Raw genomic sequence first — 24610 nt, 5'->3', positions numbered from 1 at the left:
TTGGAAGAAGTACAGACATAAGCTAGATTGCAAGATACCACTGTGGGCAATTCCAAAACATGCAATAGAAAATATACATGCTGGTTTCAAACATGATGTGACTACGTACAAGGAGATCCTAAGTTTGGAAAGAAATGTATGGTGTTTGAAATCATATAGTCTCTTGCGAGAAGAGAAGGTTGTTCAAAACTGGTTCCAATATACTCAGTTACGGGCCAGGTGGAAAGAAGATCAGAAAAATGGTTTTACAATGACTGATGAAAATTTGATAAAGCAAATTAGAAATCAGGGACCGGCACATATTAAACGGATATATCTTGCATTGATAGAAATTGACTCAGAAACAGAACTTGTTAAAGACTGTATGATAAAATGGGCCCAGAATATCCAAGAAGTTATTACAATGGACATGTGGGAAAAGATTTGGGTGAGGAACGTAAAATTTACACAAGCTCAAAATTTAAGAGAAAACTTTTACAAAATGTTTTATAGATGGCATTTAGATCCCAAAAAGCTCGCAAGTATGTATCCGAATTATCAGCCTAAATGTTGGAGGTGCGGTGATGAAGATGCAACATATTTTCATATATGGTGGACATGTAAAAAGGTTAAGGCCTTTTGGATAAAAGTTTGGTGGAACATGCAGAAGATTTTTAAACAGAGGATAAAGTTTTGTCCGCAACTTTTTTGTTGGGAATAATTACAGATGCTACAGTTGTGGACACTAAGTTGATGTTGAATTTAATTACGGCAGCAAGACTCTTGATAGGTCAGTATTGGAAGAAAGAGGAATTGCCGTCTATAGAAGAGTGGACTTTAAAGGTTTCCGACCTGGCAGAGATGGCGAAGATTTCGGCCTATTTGAAAGATCACTCGCAAGAACGCTATATTATGGAATGGAGAAAATGGATTGAGTTTATCCAGAATAAGTATAGGGTTAAGAAATTTTATGTAGCATTTGAATAAGTCTTCTTTCTTTTTCTTCTTTTTTTTTCTTTTAGTTTTTTTTTATATATATATTTAATATTACTAAGGTTTGTTTTATCCTATATAAGCTAGAGAGTGATGGATTTTAGAGCTTATAGTTGTTAGTATATGATTGTTTATGATTGGTTTTCTTTTATATATACCTTGTATTTAGCTCTGGGAAGTCGGGGGGGAGGGGGGGAGGGGGGAGAGGTAGGGGGGGAGGGTGAAGGGAGGGGGAGGGGGGGTTTTAAAGAAAAATTGTATGTTAAAACTTTTCAATAAAAAAAAGAAATTCTTTGTATAATCTCCATTTACAATCACTTTTGCTATTTGTTTGTGATATATTGTTGTAATCATATTTGTAAAATTTTGTCCAAAGCCCATTATTTTTAGTTGTTGAGTCATAAATTGCCAGGAAATGGTATCAAATGCATTTTGAGCATCTATAAATACTAATGCCAATTGTTTCCCTGGATGCATTTCATAGTATTCCAATATGTCCATTATAACTCTCAAATTATTTTTTCTTTGTCTCTTTGGTAGAAATCCATTTTGATCTGGATGTATAAATTCAATTAGAAATCTTTCCGCTATTATTGAAGTAAAGATTTTATAGTCCACATTTAGTAATGAGATCAGTCTGTAATTTTTTTTATCTGTGTCAGAGACCTTTGGTATCAAAGTAATATTTGCTTCTGACCATGTGTTCGGGAATTTAGCCTCGAAGCTCTGTGGGACGTCAGCCCCACAGAGAAGGAAATATTAAAAGAGCAGACAAATATATTTCCTCAAAGGGTCTTAAACAGGCAAAAAAGCATGCTGTTTTTCTTAATAGCCCCAAGTCTCCCTCCCCCAAGCAGAACCCAGCTGTGTAGAAATGCAGATGTAAATTATTCAAGAAGGTTGGAGGCCCCCAGCTAGAAGCGTAGGAAGACAGAAGACACCTAAAATCTACATACCCCATCCAAACTCTAAGACAGGACATAATAGGATTAACCCACAGATGCCAGAGGGGCACACTCAGACTCAGGTCAAAATACATGACACAAGAAATACAAAGCCTCAAACAGGAACAGGAAATAACCTCAAGAGCCCCAGAGAGTATAAAAACCCACTCCCTACATGTGCTCACTCTCTTTTCTTCCAGAGTCATCTTTCTGTCTAGCTCTCCTCTTCAATAAACTGCAATCTTCTTTCTAAAGCAGTCACCATGTTGTTTATTCCCAGCTTGAACCATGATGAAGACTTTTCCTTCAACAATTTAGCACCCAGGATGGGACTCCAAGATAACCTCTCCAATGGACTGAGACTGGTAAGCCCCATCTTGCCAGCAGCAGACCCCTTATGTCTGTGGATGGGTTTCCCAGGCCCTGCCCATGTGGAGCCAGGGTAGTTGAATTGGCTGAAGGACCACGCAGGATGACAGGTTAACTAACTGGGATTTATTTAGAACAAGGGCAAAGAACAGTACAACTTGTTCGGCTTTTATAGCCGGCTGCTGTCAGGTTAGACCAATCAGGTTCGTGTCTTTTGGTGCCGCATCTTGTAGTCCAATCACCCGTCGTTGCGTTTGACAGCTCTTCTCTCCGCGTGGTAAGCCGGCTTCTGTGTTATGACAGCCGCGAGCTGTCAGATGGCTGCGTCTGCGCTCTGGCGGGGAACCTTGACAGCTGTCAAAGTTCCCGCGTGTTCTTCTGTCAGCGAAGTTACCTCACAGTGTTTAACGGTTATAACTGGTTAATAACATTTATACATACATATTTACATACATTACACCCCTTACCCCTCCCCCGGATTGTTTCTACCCCCTTGTTGTTGGTTGTTGGAGCCGGCCCATTCATAGTCCTGTAAGTATGCGGGTGCTCTTCTGTTCCGGGTAGATCGTCTTGGGGCGGTGCGTTTCCGTGTTCCAGGGGAGGTATGTTTTCTTGTTCCCCTTCCTCCTGTGGTGGTGCAGGTAGTATGTCCACGGGGGGTGGGGGCTGGCTGTTTGACGAAGAAAGGTCTGGGTGGTGTTCCGGTTGCCTTGGTCTGAGCTGGTCTATGTGCCGTCGTAAGTTGCCGTCCGTTGTCGTATGTATTAAATAGGAAATGGGTCCTGTTTGCTGTAAAACTGTCCCTTGAACCCATTTGTTTTTGGACGTGTATGTTCGTGCCCAGACCATTTGCCCAGGTTTAAATGTGCGGGGTGGGGGGGCTGATCTGGTTCTGATGTATAAGTGTCAGGATGCAGTCTGTCGAGACGCGTTATCAGCCTCCTTCCCCACCTTAGCTCCCCTTGTGTTTTGCCGGTTGCCGTGCAAGGTGTGGTGTGTTGTGCCATGAGGAACTGGCTGAGCCGCCGCTGCCAGTTCCCTTTTACAAACTTTTTTAATGCTTCTTTGGTTGAGCGCACCATGATTTCAGCCATCCCGTTCGTCGATGGGTGGAACGGTGCTGAAGTGACCAGCCTAATACAGTTCCTCGTAGCGAACATCTGAAATTCACGAGAAGTGAATTGTGGTCCATTATCTGAGACTATGGTGTCTGGAAGGCCATGGGTGGCGAAGACCTTTCTAAGGGCTTGTATAGTGGCTCCTGAAGTGGTTTTCCTAAGGGGAAGTACTTCTAGCCATTTTGAGTAGCTGTCAACTATTAATAGGAAGCTCTGGCCTTGGATTGGTCCTGCAAAATCTAGGTGTATGCGTGACCATGGGTTTTTTGTTGATTCCCATCTATGTATTGGGGCCTGGGGTGGTTCGCTTCTCGTTGCTTGGCAGGGGTAGCATCCTCCCACATGTCTTTCTATATCCTTATCTATCCCTGGCCACCATACATAACTTCTGGCTAGTGCTTTCATTTTAACTATGCCTGGATGTCCTTCATGGAGGGTGTCCAGGGTTTGTTCTATGTTTTTATCTGGTATTACTACTCTGTTCCCCCACAGAAGGCATCCCAAGTGTGATGACATTTCGTGTTGTCTGTTATAGAACGGCTGAAATTGTGGGTGTGGGCTTTTGGCTGGCCATCCCGTGGTTGTCCACCTGAGAACCCTGCTCAGGACTTTGTCCTTGGCTGAATTTTTTGCTATGATTTTAGCGGACAGGGGGCAGTCTGGCAGTTGGGATATTGCTAGTATGAGTCCTGCAGGAGCTGGGTCTGTATCGTTGGTTTGAATGGGCAGTCTGCTAAGGCAGTCTGCGTGTCCCAATTCTTTACCTGGTTTGTGTATTAATTTGTATGAATACGCTGACAAGAAGGTGGACCAGCGCAATATTCTTGGCGATAGAATTTGGGGGGTTGTTTTGTCCCACGTGAATATTCCTAGCAGGGGTTTGTGATCAGTGAATATGGTAAAGGGTCTCCCATAGAGATAGTCGTGGAATTTTTTTACCCCTGCGACTATTGCTAGTGCTTCTCTGTCAATCTGCGCGTAGTTTCTTTCAGCTTTTGAAAGTGTGCGGGAATAAAAGGCTATGGGTCTTTGGGTGCCATCCCTGTACAGGTGGCTTAGTACAGCCCCGATTCCGTAGGGTGAGGCATTGCAAGCGATGCACACTGGTATGTCTTCTCTAAAGAGTGTGACAGTTGAGCTGTTACAAATAATTTTTTTCAGTGACTGAAAACTATTTTCGTGCGTCCTGGTCCAAGACCAGACGGTGCCCTTGTCCAGAAGCCTGTGGAGAGGTTCTGCTATAGTGGCTTTGTGTGGCAGGAACGCGTGATAGAAGTTTAGCAACCCCAAAAAGGCTTGGAGTTCTTGCTTATTTTTTGGACTGGGGGCTGTTTGAATAGCTTTTAATTTTTCTGTGGTGGGGTGGATGCCATGGGCATCTATTTTATAGCCTAGGAATTCCGTAGAAGTGACTCCGATGGAGCACTTTTCTCGTTTTAATTTGAGACCGGCTTCCCTGAGCTGGTTCAGCACAGCTGACAGTCTGTCAGCTAAGTTTGCCTCGTTTTCTCCGGCGATGAGGACATCGTCGAAATAGGGGCAGACCCCGGGTATTCCCTTTAAGGTTTTCTCCATGATACCTTGGAAGATACCCGGGGCTGCCGAAATGCCAAATTGAAGTCTTTTTACTTTGAAAGCCCTGCGGTGCGTGACAATTGTTTGGGCTTCCGCGGTTTCATTGGTTACAGGCAATTGCAAGTACGCCTGCGTGAGATCAAGTTTTGCGAAGATGGCGCCGGAGCGGATGGAAGCGAGGACGTCTCTCACCGCTGGAACCGGGTAAGCGTGGGGGCTTAGAGCTAGGTTAAGGGTCGCTTTATAGTCAGCACATAGTCTAATTTCCCCGTTAGGCTTTACCGGGGTGACTATTGGGGTCTCCCAGCTTCCCCCTTCGGTAGGTTCCAGTACCCCTAGTTTTACGAGGCGTTCCAGTTCATCCTCAATTTTTTCTTTGAGGGCGAATGGAACCCTCCTAGCCCTTATCTTAATGGGTTGGATGGTTGGATTTAATTTTAGGGAGATGGGTGGGCCGGTGTATTTCCCTAGTGTGCCGTCAAAGACGTCTGCATACTTGTTGCAGACGGCTTCGAGGCTTGCGGCCTGCACTAAGTTTACCCCGGTAATGGCAATGCCCAGGGGGCTGAACCAGTTCAGCCCAATTAGATTGGTGCGGTTCCCTGGAGTCACTAGGACTTCTAGGGGTCCCTTAAATTTTTTGTATTCTACTGTGACCTTAGCCTTTCCTTCCAGTGGAATGGGGTTTTTTTGGATGTCTGCTAGGTGGACCTGGTTTTTTTGAGAGGGATTTCCCTGTTACTCTGTTGGCAGATTTCTTGATACGTTTTAAACGATATCAGGGAGACTGCTGACCCGGAGTCAACCTCCATGTTGCAGGTGACTCCTTGTATTTTTACCCTGATTTTACTTTCGGGCTAAAACTGTGTACCTTGTCTATGGTTTCCACTAGGCCCCCTGGTGTTCCTCCCCTGTTGTCGTGGGTGGTGTTCCTACCTGGGGGGTTGGCCTCCAGTTCGTGCACGTTGTCGCGGGGACGGCTTCGGCATACAGGCTTGATGTGGCCGGTTTTACCGCAATTGTGGCATTTTGCATTTCGGAACCAGCAGCTGCCCCTGGCATGGTTGCCCCCGCAGCTGGCACAGGTGGGCCGTTGATCGTGTCGTGGTGGCAGGGGGTTTCTGGTTTTTTGGCGGTCTGAGGCGTCGTTTCTTCGGTGTTGTCGTCGCTCCATCCTACGTTGTAAGGCGTCCCCGTCGGTGAAGTCTACGGACTCGTCGTCGTCACTAAAGGTTGCGTTTTCTTGGTACACGGTTGCTTGACTTTCCGGTGTAGATGTGGTCGATTTTTTCTTATGATTGTATTCTTAGGCCATTATTTCTCGGGTAAGTTCGGCTAGACTCATATCGGGCTTCGATGTGAGTTTTTTCTGGAGGCGTTCGTCTTTTAAGCCTATTACCACTTGGTCCTGGATGCGGTCTTCCAAATCTGGAAAGCTGCAGTTGCGGGCGGCGTGCCGGACCCCTGCGATAAAGTCGTTCGTGGGCTCATCTGGCCGTTGCTTCTTTTGGGCGAATTGAACTCGCCAATACAGCTCTGAGCGGGCTGGCATGTAATGTTTGTTGAGCTGGTCGACCAGGTCCGCGTAGGAGACTTCGGTGATGGGCACCGGGCTGAACAGCCCGACGGCGTCGTCGTATACCGGGGGCCTGCTGATGTACAGGAGGGCTGCGGCCTTTGCTCGGTCGTCGGTAATTTTACTGACGAGGAGGAAGCCCTCGACCTGCCCCAGGTGTGACTGCCATCGCTCCGGATGGCGGGTGTCGAATTCCCTCACACGCCCGAAGTTGGCCATGTCGTCCGGTCCTAGTCTCGCTCCGTTCGGAAGTTAAAACTTCCAGTGACTGCTCTTTGGCCGGGAATTCCCTTCCTCGGCCGTGACTTCAGCTCCGGAGCGATCCCACCTTCGTCGCCAGTGAATTGGCTGAAGGACCACGCAGGACGACAGGTTAACTAACTGGGATTTATTTAGAACAAGGGCAAAGAACAGTACAACTTGTTCGGCTTTTATAGCCGGCTGCTGTCAGGTTAGACCAATCAGGTTCGTGTCTTTTGGCGCCGCGTCTTGTAGTCCAATCACCCGTCGTTGCGTTTGACAGCTCTTCTCTCCGCGTGGTAAGCCGGCTTCTGTGTTATGACAGCCGCGAGCTGTCAGATGGCTGCGCCTGCACTCTGGCGGGGAACCTTGACAGCTGTCAAAGTTCCCGCGTGTTCTTCTGTCAGCGAAGTTACCTCACAGTGTTTAACGGTTATAACTGGTTAATAACATTTATACATACATATTTACATACATTACAGTAGTAACGGGAGTTTTGGGTTTGAGCTCAAGGGCTGCTTTGCAAAGAAGGTGAAGGTGAGTACCTCTAAAATTTAACTTTAAAGCCCAGGGGAGTGAGAGAAATGTGTATGTCTCTCTGAGAAGACCCATTTTCCCCCAATCACAGGTGGATTTTGCTCCCTCTCGCCTTTCCTAACCGCAGAAAGGATCTGTTCAAGTGGCAGACCCTGGAAAGCATGGGGGTTTGGCCAGAGTGCAGGACCTTTTGTTAGGGAAAAGGGAAAGACTGTGTGCAAATGGAATGAGTGTGAGAGAATCAGATTTTGACAACCAGCTGGTAAGGTCCTGTAAGCAAAGCCCATCTGTAGGAGCAGGTCATACTAAGGCACAAAGCATAGGTTCTCCCAGACTCCTCCTGAGTCTGAAAACTGAAGGCAGTGAGGAAGAAGGAGGTGCCAGTATCTGTCTGAGCCGAGGGCGGCAGGTCCTCCCGAGACCCCTTTTTGGGGCAGAAAAATTGGGCGATAGAGTTCCCTAGGTAGGAGGGGCCAGTACTTCATTAGGGAACTGAAGTCCTCCTGGGCATTTTTTTGTGCCCAAAAACCGACGGCGGGGCAGCAGGGATAGTGTCACTAAGAGTGGCTGGCCAGTGCCGCTGGGACCCAACTAAGCCGATTGAACCCCACATCATAAGGGGAACATGGTTAGCTGTAGTTCGAGGGTCAGAATTAAGACACCCATTGGAGATATGCTCGAGGCGTGGAACAAGAGGTGAGTGCCCATCCTGGATGGTATGAAAAAGGAAGTGAGCAAGAGAAATTTGTGAAGAATGGGCTTTGCTCAGGGCTTTGCTGGGAAACTAATTTGGCTAAATAAAGATACTTAAAAGGAAATTAAGATATAGAAGTAGTGATTCTCTCTCTCTCTCTCTCTCTCTCTCTCTCTCTCTCTCTCTCTCTCTCTCTCTCTCTCTCTCTCTCTCTCTCTCTCTCTCTCTCTACTATGTAGTATGTTTAAGATTTGTGCCTTCCCTAATTTGAGTTAACTGAGATTTATTGTGGGAATGACCAGGATGTGTAAAAACTAAGACTTCTGTTTCCCTTTTCTGTTTTCTTTTACTTGTCTTTGTGTGTATATGTATGTCAAAGTCTTTGTATTTAAGGTAAATGTGACTGTTAATTCTCTCTAATCCAAAGAGAAAAGAATTTTAAAATTCTGCTAGAAATTCTGCTTAAAATAAGCCACCAAAAGGAAAATACCCTCACTTTGTTTGTCTGGCCAACAAACCGAGTAAAGAAAAATGATTTTTTTTCTTTCTCTCTCTGTAGTCTTAAGATCAGCCCAAAGTTAGCAGGAGGGAATGTTTTAAGTTCATCTGCTCTTCACTCTTGCATTTATTGTATGTGTTGTAAATGGGTTTTGTCTGTCTATTCTTTTCCTGAAACATGACCAGCATTTTTCAAGTTGCACGTCCTAAAGTCCTCTCTAACATGTTGCAAATGTTCAATTTCAGAAATGAGACCTTTCATTTTTGTTCTTACCAGAATCCAGCCTCTTTTGTCCTCATCTGTGTTGTCACCATCTTATCTGTTTCTTTAACCACTGCAGTATTGATGCCTTTTCCAAATTATGTCTGCAAGCTACCCCCTCCCCCAATTCTACTTCTTCTTTTCTTATCCTCTGTTCTCCATGCCTTTGTCTGCCTCTCCTAGGAGACTCCATCCAGAAAAGGGGGAGATCTTGTTCTCATATCTTTCAGCCCTACACAGATGACCCCCCACAACCTTTGGAAGCAGAGCATACTGACCCAAATGCTGCCTCCATCCATTTGAGCCATGGAATTGGGTTTTGAATCCAACCATCCACTAAAAGTCACCATGCACCCAGAATGCAACAGATCTTCCCAAGTCTGACTATTCCCCCAGATCCCTGTGAAAGCTGCAGAGGAAGGAAGGAATCCTGGAGCCATTGGTCTCCACATAAAGCCTCAGAAGAAAATTAGGAAGACTATGGGAGAAAGGTGGAAACTCATTGTAAGGGCTTCTTTCTTGCCCCATTTGTATAGTAATAAGCCAGTTGAATGTATTTATGGAGAGATGGCATTGGGAATAGTTGGCACAGCAAGTCCTGAACACCTTGGATTTCTGTCTGGTGGGAGGAAAATTTATCCAGAATGTTTGTATTGCCTGTTTTGTATTAGTAGCTGCCTGCACGCGTGCGCGCGCGCACACACACACACACACACACACCCCTACCTTTCATAATCACACTGAGTCTCTCTTACACTTACCTTCAGTAAGGCTCCAGCCTGATTCTTGCCCTGTCATTAAAATTTTGTAGGAACAACTTCCAGCAAATTTCAACGGGGAGGGAACCAGGCCCCCTCAGGTGATTTGCCCTGACTAGGGAAGTAGCAGAAAAGAGATCTCCAAACCTAAGCCCTGAATATCTTGCACTGGTGGACTCAGATTGGGAGTGCTAGGGCTCACTATGTGCAATTTAAGAAAATTTAATAGCCTGGCTTGCATACTGGCTAATCTCAATTGGACATTACAAACCTGGATGCACTGAACTAAGAGCTAAGGCAGGAAACAACCCTTGAAAATGGGCAGCCAGTGGTTATGTACTGATGAAGACCATGGCTGTGAAGAATTTTGGGAGGATTGTGCAAACCTGACTGGAAACTCAAAGTGACATCCAACATTTGAAAATAATTGGCACAGAATATTGGACATTATAAATTTCTTTTCCATCTAACTGAACTTTTGCCCTGACTTTTAGGCCTTTATGGGTTGGAAGCTACCCTTTTGGGAGCCACTGCAGGGATCATTTTCTGTTGCCCCCATTAGTGTCTTCCATTTTTTTGGCTTAAGAGTTTAAAGCTTGTTTAGCAAGTCTCCCTGACCAGATCAATTTTAATCTTGTGCCAGTAAGTGTCACTCACACACTTATGGCACAAAGGGGGGATTTGTGGGAAGTCAGCCCCCAGAGAAGGAAATATTAAAAGGGCAGAAAAATATATTTCCTCAAAGGATCAGAAAAGCAGGCAGAAAAGCAAGCCCAGTTTTTCTTAATAGCCCCAAGTCTCCCTCCCCCAAGCAGAAGCCAGCTGTGTAGAAATGCAGATGTAAACCATTCAGGAAGGTTGGAGGCCCCCAGCTAGAAGTTTAGGAAGACAAAAGACACCTAAAATCTACATACCCCATCCAAACTCTAAGACAGGACATAATAGGATTAACCTACAGATGCCAGAGGGGCATACTCAGACCTGGTACATGATACAGGGAATGCAAAGCCTCAAACAGGAACAGGAAATAACCTCAAGAGCTCCAGCGGGTATAAAAACCCACTCCCTACATGTGCTCACTCTCTTTTCTTCCAGAGCCATCTTTCTGTCTGGTTCTCCTCTTCAATAAACTGCAACCTTCTTCCTAAAGCAATCGCCATGTTGTTTATTCCCGGCTTGGACTGAACCATGATGAAGACTTTTCCTTCAACAGTTCATTACACACATCTTTCAATGTACCTTGTAGACATTTGTACAACTCTGCCAGGAGTCCATCTGGTCCTGGTGTTTTGTTTTTTTGTCTTCTTATAGCCTCTGTCAGTTCCATCATTGTTATTTTCTCATTTAACATAGTTTTAAAGTTTTCTGAAATTTTTGTTAATTATTTTTTTCCATATATTGAATCATTTTCTCCCATGAAATTTCTTCTATATCACACAGTTTCTCATAATATTCTTTAATTATCTTATTTTAAATTTTAAACAGCCTTTTTCATCTACTAAGGTACTTATCAATTTTTTCTCCTTCTGTTTTTTAAGTTTGTAAGCAAACCATCTTCCTGGTTTATTTGCATTTTCAAAAAAGTTTTGTTTTGCTCTTAATTTGCTATGCCAGTTTTTCTGATTCTATTAAATTAAATTTATCTTTTATTATTTCCATTTGTCTTTTCAGTATTTTCTTTTGTGGATTTATTTGTAATTCTAATTTTAGTTTTTTAAATTCTTCCCTTAATAGTATATATTGTTTTTTATTTGTTCTTTTTTCACCATGTGTTATAGCTAAAAGGAGACAAAAGGAGAATATTACAGGAAGAAGAGAGGATGAAGAAATATATTATGAACATATTGATTAATTGCAGAAATAATCATTGATTGTTTTAAATATATGAACCCAGACAACACACTGTTCATGAAGCACTAAAGATTATTATTGTAAAAAGTTAAGAAACTATATTTAATAATAATAATGATAATAATAATAATAATAATAATAATAATAATAATAATAATAATAATAATAATAATAATAATAATAATAATAATGATCAGCTTCCATGAGTCTTGAAAGTGCACCTCAGCATTTTGTGGACATGAAAATATGTGATTTGCCCACTCCCCTTACTTTTCCATTCTGTCTTAGGAAAGGTGACATCCAACTCCATCTTTTCTCCTGCTATTTCTGTGATGCTCTGTGATCTTTTCTTGTTAACTCTCTGATTCCCATAGGTACGATGTCTCAGGAGATTCGTCCTGCAGTGGTTGAACGGCACCAGGGCTCACTCTACACTCTCTTTCCTGACCATTCCGTAGTGAAACATTTTGACAAGGTGGACATCTCCAATGGTTTGGATTGGTCTCTGGATCACAGAACCTTCTTCTACATTGACAGCCTTTCGTACCGTGTTGATGCCTTTGATTATGACCTGCAAACCGGGAAGCTTTGTATGCCTACTTTCCATGGTTTGAAATGTGTAACAAAGTTGTTTTTTGAACACCATTTTAAAATTGTTGCTTTTTCTCTCTCTTCCACTCTTGGTATAGTGGTTAAGGGATCAGGTTAGAAACTGGAAGACTATGAGTTCTAATCCTAGGCATATAGCCACTGGGTGACTTTGGGCCAGACACTCATTTCTAGAAAGAAGGTGGCAGTGGCAAGGCACTTCTGAAATCTTGCCAATAAAACTGTAGGGGCTAATCCAGGCTATTGCCAGGAATCAACATTGATTTGAAAGGGTGTGGGTGCACACACACATAACACACACATTCTACTATAGTAGAATCTCTAGAGTCACAAGTCATTTTAGGTAAAAATCATTTTGTGATATAACTCTTTAAGATGCTTGGTGCAGCCCTTATAAAACTTGTGCTCTTTAATAAAGAAAACAATAAGCACTAATATCACTGCTCTATTTTCTTTCTTTTCAGAGATAATGGTGTCATGTCTGCTCTATCTCTTCTCCCTCTTTGATTACTGCTAAAGTCTGCTTTTGCCATCTGTATCTTGTGATTGCTTTTGCCATCTGTATCTTGTGATTGCTTACAATAACAACATTGTATTATTCTGTAGTATAAAAGTAAAAACTACAGTTAATCAAAATAAATCAAACTATGAAGAAAAAAAATCCATCCTCTTTTAGGTGAATGGGTTGGGACTGTACTATGTGAGTCAGGTATCATGGCTGTAAGCCACCCAGAGTCACCTTGTAAGGAAGATGGGCGGCATCATAATTAAATAAATAATAGCAACGAGAAAACATTCAACTAGGTTTCCCCATCTCAAGAACATAGCCCTATGCTCAGATCAATGGATCCACAGCACATCTAAGCTAAAGTGAACTTGATACCCCAAAACATGTTTCTTATCCATATTTGTTTTCCCAACTATGTAGTTCAGTTAATCTTACTCATTTAAGATAACTCTATACATGCTGGAAGATAATGTCGATAATTTGGAGAAGTCGACCTCTAGCCATCCTTTTGCTTAATATTATATTACAGATAAAAGCCTGCTTCTCTAAGACTCCAATTTACAGTTTAGAATATTCTCCGGCATGATCCCAAGTACTCCTTCCAAGATAAAATAAATTTATGATGTTCTCCTTTGCATCTCTTCTTGTAAAAATATTATTTGGGAAATGTATGTCTTAACTTGTAATAGGTTTCAATGTGTTTTTTCAGGCAACCGCAGGAATATGTACGAATTGGAAAAGGAAGAGGCCATTCCTGATGGGATGTGTATTGATACAGAGGGGAAGCTTTGGGTGGCCTGTTATGGTGGAGGACGGGTAATCCGTATAGATCCTGAAACAGGTTAGCAGTTGTAGGGAATGGGCTGGGGAAGTCTGCATCTCTTTCCTGAGATCAAGCTGTATGGTGTAGGGGATTTAAAGCAAACACAATATGTGTTCCAGAACATTCCTTTGCTTATGCAGAGATGTTGCTTTTGAAAAGCAGCCTCCTGGTCTCCATGTATATTGTATAAAAAGGCCCTATCTTATCTGAAATGCAGTGCAGCTCATGCTTTAGTTTACTTGTTAATGCAAATGGAAAACCTTTGGTGATTGGTGAAACCTCTGTGATAATGTCATCCCATAAATGCCAAGACCTGGAGCTTCCTGCATGTGATCCAGAAGGTAGATTTAAGTGCAAAAAGCCCAGGGCTCAATCAGTATTTTCCCTTTGAAAAATGTCAAAGACCATGAAGCTCTTTTTTCCAGCTTTAGGTCCTACCTTTTGTTTCTTTAGGATGGAGTGTGTAACCTGCAGATTTAAATGTAGATTCCAGTACGCCATTTGCAGCCTTCACTCCCTGATTTTTTGGTGCATGGGTGTTTACTTTTTCCCAAATTTAAGGAGGGAAATGTACTAGTTCCGCTCTGCTGGTCTGCTGCCCTTTGTTAAGGAAATGTCCTGATTTATTTTAACAGGAAAAAGAATTCAGACAGTGAAGCTGCCTATAGACAATACAACTTCCTGTTCTTTTGGTGGATATGATTATTTAGAACTGTATGTCACTTCAGCGTCTGCTGGACTGGATGAGTCATCTCTCATACGACAACCCCAGGCTGGTGGCATTTTCAAGGTAATCAGAGTGCTGCAGTGTATTTGAAATCATGATATGCATGCTACAGTAGGTGGGGGGCAGCATTTGAGTATTTTAACTGAGGGGCATCTGGGGGTCAATAAAGTCAAGATGGCAGCTATTCCAATAATCGTTAAACCCACTCCAGCATTTTTGTTTTAAGGTGAGATCCTTGGTGCTCTCTGAGTTTGGTTGTTTTCTTGCAGACATTTCATTATGCAACTAGGTATCATCAGTATACTGATGCAGAAGGCAGAGCACTGATGTTACTAATTGGGTAGGGAAATGTCTGCAAGAAAACAACCAAGCTCAGAGTCAAGGACCTCACAGTTCAACCCTGACTTACGAATATTCCCTTCTATTGATCTCTGTTTTAACAGACTGATTTAAGAGCTAAATTTTCACTAATATCTTTCTTTTTTTAAAAAAACAGTATTCATTTAAAAAAACATACTTTAACAAAAGTAAAGTTCTAATATGACTTTTAAAAATGTACCGTATGTAAAAAAGAAGCAGCTTGGATATTGTGAAGAATCAAATTAAGCATCTCAGATTAATGCTATGTCTTTAAATACCGTATATACTTGAGTATAAGCCGACTCGAGTATAAGCCGAGACCCCCAATTTCACCCCCAAAAACTGGAAAAAGTTATTGACTCGAGTATAAGCCGATCCGCCGTTCTGCAAGCCTCTGCCGCCAGCAGAGGCTCGATCCGCCATTTTGCAAGCCTGAATACACAGGAATACCCTGTGTGGCCGCGGCTCGTCGGCAGGTCTCCGTTCCTCCTGCCGACCTTTGGGGAGGTTTGGGCGCCTCCCCAAACCTCCCCAAACCTCGGCAGGTCTCCGTTCCTCCTGCCGACCTTTGGGGAGGTTTGGGCGCCTCCCCAAACCTCCCCAAACCTCGGCAGGTCTCCGTTCCTGTTTGGGGAGGTTTGGGCGCCTCCCCAAACCTCCCCAAACCTCGGCAGGTCTCCGTTCCTCCTGCCGACCTTTGGGGAGGTTTGGGCGCCTCCCCAAACCTCCCCAAACCTCGGCAGGTCTCCGTTCCTCCTGCCGACCTTTGGGGAGGTTTGGGCGCCTCCCCAAACCTCGGCAGGTCTCCGTTCTTCCTGCCGACCTTTGGGGAGGTTTGGGCGCCTCCCCAAACCTCGGCAGGTCTCCGTTCCTCCGCGCAGACCTGCCGACCTTTGGGGAGGTTTGGGCGCCTCCCCAAACCTCGGCAGGTCTCCGTTCCTGTTTGGGGAGGTTTGGGCGCCTCCCCAAACCTCCCCAAACCTCGGCAGGTCTCCGTTCCTCCGCGCAGACCTGCCGACGTTTGGGGAGGTTTGGGGAGGCGCCCAAACCTCCCCAAAGGTCGGCAGGAAGAACGGAGACCTGCCGAGGTTTGGGGAGGTTTGGGGAGGCGCCCAAACCTCCCCAAACAGGAACGGAGACCTGCCGAGGTTTGGGGAGGTTTGGGGAGGCGCCCAAACCTCCCCAAAGGTCGGCAGGTCTGCGCGGAGGAACGGAGACCTGCCGAGGTTTGGGGAGGTTTGGGGAGGCGCCCAAACCTCCCCAAACAGGAACGGAGACCTGCCGAGGTTTGGGGACGTTTGGGGAGGCGCCCAAACCTCCCCAAAGGTCGGCAGGTCTGCGCGGAGGAACGGAGACCTGCCGAGGTTTGGGGAGGCGCCCAAACCTCCCCAAACAGGAACGGAGACCTGCCGAGGTTTGGGGACGTTTGGGGAGGCGCCCAAACCTCCCCAAAGGTCGGCAGGTCTGCGCGGAGGAACGGAGACCTGCCGAGGTTTGGGGAGGTTTGGGGAGGCGCCCAAACCTCCCCAAACAGGAACGGAGACCTGCCGAGGTTTGGGGACGTTTGGGGAGGCGCCCAAACCTCCCCAAAGGTCGGCAGGTCTGCGCGGAGGAACGGAGACCTGCCGAGGTTTGGGGAGGTTTGGGGAGGCGCCCAAACCTCCCCAAACAGGAACGGAGACCTGCCGAGGTTTGGGGAGGTTTGGGGAGGCGCCCAAACCTCCCCAAACGTCGGCAGGTCTGCGCGGAGGAACGGAGACCTGCCGAGGTTTGGGGAGGTTTGGGGAGACGCCCAAACCTCCCCAAACAGGAACGGAGACCTGCCGAGGTTTGGGGACGTTTGGGGAGGCGCCCAAACCTCCCCAAAGGTCGGCAGGTCTGCGCGGAGGAACGGAGACCTGCCGAGGTTTGGGGAGGCGCCCAAACCTCCCCAAAGGTCGGCAGGAGGAACGGAGACCTGCCGAGGTTTGGGGAGGTTTGGGGAGGCGCCCAAACCTCCCCAAAGGTCGGCAGGAGGAACGGAGACCTGCCGAGGTTTGGGGAGGTTTGGGGAGGCGCCCAAACCTCCCCAAAGGTCGGCAGGAGGAACGGAGACCTGCCGAGGTTTGGGGAGGCGCCCAAACCTCCCCAAAGGTCGGCAGGAGGAACGGAGACCTGCCGAGGTTTGGGGAGGTTTGGGGAGGCGCCCAAACCTCCCCAAAGGTCGGCAGGAGGAACGGAGACCTGCCGAGGTTTGGGGAGGCGCCCAAACCTCCCCAAAGGTCGGCAGGAGGAACGGAGACCTGCCGAGGTTTGGGGAGGTTTGGGGAGGCGCCCAAACCTCCCCAAAGGTCGGCAGGAGGAACGGAGACCTGCCGAGGTTTGGGGAGGTTTGGGGAGGCGCCCAAACCTCCCCAAACGTCGGCAGGTCTGCGCGGAGGAACGGAGACCTGCCGAGGTTTGGGGAGGCGCCCAAACCTCCCCAAACGTCGGCAAGTCTCCGTTCCTCCGCGCCCTGCCTGCCTGCTTCTTTCCGCTGCGGAAAGAAGCAGGCAGGCAAGGCGCGGAGTTTGGGGAGGTGCGCGCGCACCTCCCCAAACCTCCCCAAACTTCGGCAGGTCTCGGACGGCGGTGGCTTGGGAGAGGTGCGGGCGATCCCGGAAGCACCAAAGCCTCGGCCGCGCACAAGTCCTCGGTAAGTTTTTTTTGTTGACTGGAGTATAAGCCGAAGTGGAATTTTTCAGCCCAAAAAGTGGGCTGAAAAATTCGGCTTATACTCAAGTATATACGGTACCTATCTTTGCTTTCAGGTCTAGGATTAGAATGACTATTGAGCCCCTGATGATTATTTTGTTGAAGTTTGGGGGGGGGGTGTTGTTTGGTTCTTTTTTGTTTTGTTTTCTTTTTACTATTTTATTGTCTCTTGTCCTTGGATTTAAGCCATACAACATCATCTAATTAAACAAATGAACATATGTAGGCAAAAATTTGCTTTTGAAATAAATGCTTTGAGTTTATTAGGAAAGATGTTACAATTTATCCTGTTCATATCCTCATTTTTTAAAACTAGATTACTGGCCTTGGGGTGAAAGGAATCCCACCATATTCATATGCAGGTTAAAGATGCAAATATCAAAACAAGGATGGAAGATGCAAATATCAAAACAAAGGATGGAAGGAAATGACAGCATTGCATCACTGCACATTTTATGTTTCTTTTTTAGAAGTTATAGGATGGTAGACCAACAAGTACAGTAAGAAACTCCCAAGCCATGAATTCAGCCACAAATTGTGCCCAGTTTGCTTTTTTATTACAGCTGATTAAAAATGTTTTTTCTTTCTGTTAAATCAATATTTTAATAAAGTTTCAAATATATCAATAGTGTATATGTGTGATTTTATCAATTTGTTGATTGAAAGGCTAATTAATATTTAGCTAATTAATATTTAGCCATTTTTCCCAACTCTGCTCCTTTCTTTTCTATTTCATCCACAAGTCTTTCTCTGCCCTCGCAGAACGCCCTGCTCTCACTGCCCCGACCCCACCCTTGCACAGAGTGCCCTGCTGTCATCGCCCCAACCCAACCTTCGTAGAGCAACCTGCTATCGTCGCCCCAACCCAACCCTCGCAGAGTACCCTGGTCTCGTTGCCCTGACCCAACCTTTGAGAGTGCTCTGCTCCCACCACCCCGATCCAACCATTGCAGAGTGCCCTACTTTCATTGCCTGGACCCGACCCTAGCAGAAAACCCTGCTCTCACCGCCCCAAACCAACCATCGCACAGAGGTCCCTGCTCTTGTCACCCCGACTGAAACCTCACTCAGAGCATCCTGTTCTCATCTCCCAGACCCAACCCTCGCAGAGCGCCCTACTCTCACCACCCCACCCCAACCCTCCCGCAGAGCACCCTGCTCTTGTGCCGACACAACACTTGTAGAGCACCCTGCTCTCGTTGCCCCTACTCAATCCTTGTAGAGCACCCTGGTCTCATCGTCCTGGCCCAACCCTCGCAGAGCGCCCTGGTCACGTCGCCCTGACCCAACCCTCGCAGAGTGCCCTGCTCTTGTGACACAGACCCAAACTTTGCAGAGCGCCCTGCTCTTGTCACCCCAACCCAAACTTGCAGAGTGCCTTGTTCTTGCTGCAGTGACTCAACCCTCGCAGAGCGCCCTGCTCCGGCCGCTCTGACCCAACCCTTGCACAGAGTGCCCTGCTCTTGCCCCAACCCAAACCTCACAGAGCATGCTGGTCTCATCTGCGGCCGGCATCAACTTCCCTCCGCCCAGTACGCTCCCACAGAGAGGACCTCCTCAGGGTGCCACTGGTCAAAGAATGCCGACTGGTGGCCCCCAGGGGGAGGGCATTCTCTGTGGGCACGCCGGATTTATGGAACCGTCTTCCGGTTGAGCTCCGGATGGTGCCCAACCTGCGCTCCTTCCGGCGCGATCTAAAGACTTATGTCTTCGAACAAGCTGGCCTGGCCTGATGGGATGGGGTCGGGTTTTATTATTTTTAATGTGTTTTAACTTATTGTAAGAGCTGTGGGCATTTTGTTTAATCTCTTTTAATTTTTGTATTTTGTCCTTTAATATGTACTGCCCTGTTCACCGCCCTGAGTCCTTCGGGAGAAGGGCGGTATACAAATAAAATTAATCATCATCATCATCATCATCATCATCATCATCATCATCATCATCATCCTGGCCCAACCCTTGCAGCCAGCCCTAGTCACATCGCCTCGACCCAACCCTCGTGCAGAGTGCCCTGCTCTTGTCACCCCAACCCAAACCTCACAGAGCGCCCTGGTCTCATCGTCCTGGCCCAACCCTCTCAAAGCGTCCTGGTCACATTGCCCCGACCCAACCCCTTGCACAGAGCACCCTGCTCTCGACACCCTGACCCAACCCTCGCACAGAGGGCCCTGCTCTTGTGGCCCCAACTGAAACGTCCCTTAGACCGCTCTGCTCTCGTCTCCCAAACCCAACCCTTGGAGAGCGCCCTGCTCTCGTCACCCCGACCCAAGCCTCGTAGAGCGCCCTGCTCTTGCTGCCCTGACCTAACACTCGCAGAGCGCTCTGCTCTTGTTGCCCCGACCCAACCTTCTCAGAGCACCCTGCTCTTGTTGCCCCAACCCAACTCTTGCAGAGTGCCCTGCTTTCACCATCCAGACTCAAACCTTGCAGAGCGCCTTGCTCCTGCTGCCCTGATTCAACCCTCGTAGAGTAACCTCCTATTGCTGCCCTGACCAAACCCTCGCAGAGCGGCGTCACCCTGATCCAAACCTCGCTCAGAGCACCCTGCTCTCGTCTCCCAGAGCCAACCCTCCTGCAGAGCACCCTGTTCTCACTGCCCCAACCCACACCTCGCAGAGTGCCCTGCTCCCACCGCTTACCCCCACTCCCACGCGGCACATTCTTTCCAGCTCCGACGCAGTCCCCCGTCACTTCCTCCGCCACTGTGTGGGAGTAAAAATAAAGTTCAATCAATCAATTCCAACTTTGCAAGATCTTTTTTTCCCGTGAAAAGTTGAAATTGATTGGTTGAAGTGTGGGTTTTTTTGCACATGGTGGCGGAGGCCTAAATTGAAAAGGTTTTATAAAACCCAGCTGAAAAAGCCACTTGCCTGGGGAGATTTTGAGCAGGTTGCTCATGGATGGGACTGAAGGCCTAGGATTGGGCTGACAGCACATGTGCCCACAGAGAGGGCTCTGTGTGCCGCCTATGGCACACATGCCATAGGTTCGTCACCACGGGTATAGGGTTCCCTGCCTGAACAGGGGGTTGGACTAGATAACCTCCAAGGTCCCTTCAAACTTTATTATTATTATTATTATTATTATTATTATTATTATTATTATTATTATTATTATTATTATTATTATTATTACTATTACTATTATTATTATTATTATTATTATTATTATTATTATTATTATTACTACTACTACTTCTACTTCTACTACTATTATTATCAACTGCTGCGTCAGAAAGCTTTTTCCAGTAATTATTTTTTAAAAGAAAGAGGAATTTATTTACACTAAAATAAACAGGATAGTGACCAATTTAGGATTCAAACTGCTATTTAAACTACACATTGGAAACAAGTTTGTAAATATTTTTTGTTGTAGAATTTAATATTTTACTGTAGGGTCTACAACATTTTAATGCTTATATTACTTTCTATATTATATAAAAGCCTAGAAAGTTAATGTACAGATCATTGTTGAGAAATAAAAGAATCATTTTTATTAAGGAAAGTTTTATTTAACTGCTTAGTTAGTCTACCAAGATCAGCATTTATATCTGAGATAGGTGATCTGAAAGATGTATTACTTGAAGTTTGTAAAAAATATTAGAGTTGTTCATTAAAGTGATAAGACAACTGCAACCATTTTAGTTGGAGCTTTCAGACCCCAAATTTCAGATATGTTGGGCTACAGCACCAATTATCCCCATTCAGCTGTGCAAGAAGACCTGGACTAGAGCTGAAAAGTTGGATTAGGTGAAACTTTTAGCATTTTGCCCTGGTGCAATTATTGTTTTTTAAAGACCTTCATTGCAGAATTGTTTGTTTCTCTTGCCTTTCCCTTAGGCATCAGGGCTGAAGGAACAACATCAGGTATGAGAGTCAAGCACCAAGATGCTCTTTATACTGTTTTGCAATGAAGCAAGTAGAACAAGTAAACATCTCCACTGGATAATGGAACTTTCTGCTACATGTATAGCTTGGCCTATGTTATGCATGCTTTCAGTCATGATGTACATGCTGGGAAAATTTGTGAGAAGTTTTATATCCAAATATATTTTATTCTTTATACTGTTTCCATCTTCCCTTAAAACATTAACAGAATCCACAATGGTCTGAGAATCAGTGTCTCCACTAGATAATTGACAGTCAAGCTGAAACTAAATTAATCAAGTAAAAATAGCAAATGAGGGGAAATCCTTTATTCAAATGTCCTCAAACCTTCCAATAAGTTACCCAGACCTAATCCACATACCAAAGGATACAGTCTGCAGATACAAATAGAATTAATTAAATTAGGTCTATCAGTGGAACTGCATGTTCACAAGAATACATACTTACACACACACACACACACACACACACCCCTCAAGTGTCACCCTAGAATCAGCATGTAGACACTTCCATACCCTGGACAAACTCCCCCTGTAATAATTTGCTGCTGTACCCCATTTCTGTTTTGCTTTTAGGAATAAATATTTCTTCTTTTCTCACAGTTGTCTGGATCTTATTTTTATTTATTCTTGCACAGCCCCAGCTTGAGTTGGAACCTCAAATATTCTTCTGACAAATTGTTACATATTCTTTCTGCCAACGTTCAGTAATTAAAGTAACTTTCAGAAATTTTTCTTGTTATGGTTTGTAATAGTGCAATAACTATCATTTATATTTTGAACCAGGCAAATTAAAAGATGGACTAGAGTCAATTTGTTTTGATTAAGATGATATAGATTACAACTACTTATTAACCAGATGTCAAGCTCTGTGGGCTTGCCATTTGAGGGAGGGGGGAGGGAGACTGCCATGAGGCCCTGTGGCTTGGTGCCAGGCTGATGATGACACCAAAAACCCAGGGAATCCGTTGCTTGACCAACGAACAGCTGGGAGGTTCCTCGGTGCGGCGCTAGGCTGGCAACAATGCCAAATGCCCAGGAAGTTCCTGGTTTGACTGAAGTAGCCAGTCGGCGCTGGAGCCTCAACAGCAAGAACAACACCTGGGGAAAGAGAAGGGGCAGTCCTATCTGCACCGCTATGCCGCTGAACAAACAGCTGATTGGCACGGAAATGGATGCAGGGGACTGCATAGCAAGCCAGAGGAAAGATCCAGGGCCCCGTGTTGCCACTTTTGAAGATGCTAGCTGGATGCTGGCTAGCTGGATGTGGGGTGGAGCTGAGGGGACTGACTGTATGTAAAGTGCTGGGAGAAGATCAGTCCCAGTGCTGACTTAGTTTGCCATTCAAAGCCTGACACAGGAAATAATTCCAAACAAAATGATCCAGAGGGTATAAAAACCTACTCCCTACAGAGGAGTGGACGCTTAAAGTGTCAAATTTAGCAGAAATGGCTAAGATTTCTGCTTACTTGAAGGATCATTCACAAGAAACATACATTTCGGTTTGGAGAAGATGGATAGATTATATTCAGAAAAAATATGGGACTAAAAAGTTCCATTTAGCTTATGAGTAAATTTTAGATTGTTATAATTTAAATAACTTTTTTTTATTTTTTTTTATAAGTTGGATATTTTTAGAGTGTTTGTAATCATGTTATAGGCGGGTTAAAGTGTATTATGTATTTGCTTATTTATATAGTCGCTTAATGTTAATTAGATTATGATTACTATATATTTGTAACCCTGTAATCAGCTTTGGGAAGTGGGGGAGGGGGAGGGGGGTTTAGGGGGGGTTGGGATGGGATAACATTGTAATTTTTATAAAACTTTTCAATAAAAAAACCCTACTCCCTACATGTGCTCAATCCTTTTTCTGCTAGAACCATCTTTCTGTCTGGCTCTCCTCTGCAATAAACTATAAACTTCTTTCTAAAGCAGTTGCCATGTTGTTTATCCCCGGCTTGGAATGAATCGTGATGAAGACATTTTTGCTTCAACAATTTGGTACCCAGGATGGGACTCCAAGCTAACCTCTCCAATGGACTGAGACTGGTAAGTCCCATCTTGCCGGCAGCAGACCCCTTGTGTCTGTGGATGGGTTTTCCAGGTCCTGCCCATGTTGAGCCAGGGTAGTAAAGGGAGTTTTGGGTTTGAGCTCAAGGGCTGCTTTGGAAAGAAGGTGAAGGTGAGTACCTCTAAATTTTAACTTTAAAGCCCATGGAAGTGAAAGAAATGTGTGTATGTCTCTGTATGTGAGTGAGAATTTATTTTTATTTATTTATTTATTAAATTTTTATACCGCCCTTCTCCCTAAGGACTCAGGGCGGTGTACAGGGCAATAAATATCAAAATATAAATACAAAAGTTAAAAGAAGTTAAAAGAATTAAATAATCATGCCCAATATAATACAATGCTTAAAACTATGTTAAAATTAGATCCAACCCTAAACCCATCAAACCAGGCCAGATTGTTCAAATAAATAAGTTTTTAAATCGCGCCGGAAGGAGCGGAGGTCGGGGGCCATCCGGAGCTCAACCGGCAAGTGGTTCCATAGGTCTGGCGCGCCCACAGAGAACGCCCTCCCCCTGGGGGCCACCAATCGACATTCTCTGATCGGAGGCACCCTGAGGATGCCCACTCTGTGGGAGCGCACTGGACGGAGGAAAGTTGATGCCGGCAGCAGGTGCAGCCATAGGTAATCCGGACCCATGCCATGTAGGGCTTTATAGGTCATTACCAGCACCTTGAATCTCACCCGGAGGGTAACTGGCAGCCAATGCAGCTTGCGGAGCAGAGGGGTAACATGGGAGTATCGGGAGACCCCCAACACCACTCGCGCGGCTGCATTCTGCACCAGTTGAAGCCTCCGAGTGGTCCTCAAGGGCAGCCCCATGTAGAGAGCGTTGCAGTAGTCCAAACGAGAGGTCACGAGCACATGAGTGACTGTACGCAAGGCATCCCAGTCTAGATAGGGCCGCAACTGGCGCACCAGGCGAACCTGGGCGAAGGCCCCCTAGTCACAGCTCCTATATGATCTAAGGAGAGCTGTGAATCTAGAAGGACCCCCAAGTTGCGAGCCCGATCTACGGGGGGTAATAGCTCACCCCCCATATTAAGAGATGGAATATTCTGCGTTTCCCGAGATGCCAACATGCACAGCCACTCAGTCTTGTCAGGGTTGAGCTGAAGTCTGTTCCTCCCCATCCAGACCCGGACCGCCTCCAGGCAACGGGACATCACGTCGAGGGCATCACTGGGGTGGTTTGGGGTTGAAATAAAAAGCTGGGTATCATCAGCGTACTGATGATAACCAACTCCAAAACCATGAATGATCTCACCCAGAGGCTTCATGTAGATGTTGAACAGGAGAGGCGAGAGGACCGACCCCTGAGGAACTCCACAAACAAGGGGCCTCAAGGTGGACCTCTGCCCTCCTGCCAACACCGACTGCGAACGCCCCAGAAGGTAGGAGGAGAACCACTGAAGAACTGTGCCTCCCACTCCCAAGCCCCTGAGGCGCCGCAGCAGGATACCATGGTCGATGGTATCGAAAGCCACTGAGAGGTCTA

The 24610-nt window shown here is 45.7% G+C and overlaps 1 protein-coding gene across 1 annotated transcript in view; it reads left to right on the top strand.

Annotated features, from left to right (window-relative positions):
• Positions 1–17772, top strand: part of RGN (regucalcin) — a 42067-nt gene extending 24295 nt beyond the window's left edge. The window contains exons 4-7 of the mRNA XM_081328100.1: positions 11769–11984; positions 13221–13352; positions 13970–14124; positions 17471–17772. Of these exons, the coding sequence (XP_081184226.1) occupies positions 11769–11984; positions 13221–13352; positions 13970–14124; positions 17471–17521 (554 nt within the window). The 3' untranslated portion in view covers positions 17522–17772. The remainder of the gene's footprint in view (positions 1–11768; positions 11985–13220; positions 13353–13969; positions 14125–17470) is intronic.
• The last annotated feature ends 6838 nt before the right edge of the window (positions 17773–24610 follow it).

The sequence above is a fragment of the Vipera berus genome, assembly GCF_964194415.1.
Source record: "Vipera berus genome assembly, chromosome: 4".
NCBI lineage: Eukaryota > Metazoa > Chordata > Lepidosauria > Squamata > Viperidae > Vipera > Vipera berus.
The sequence above is the reverse complement of the archived record's forward strand: the minus strand, read 5'-3'. Positions and strand labels throughout refer to the sequence as shown.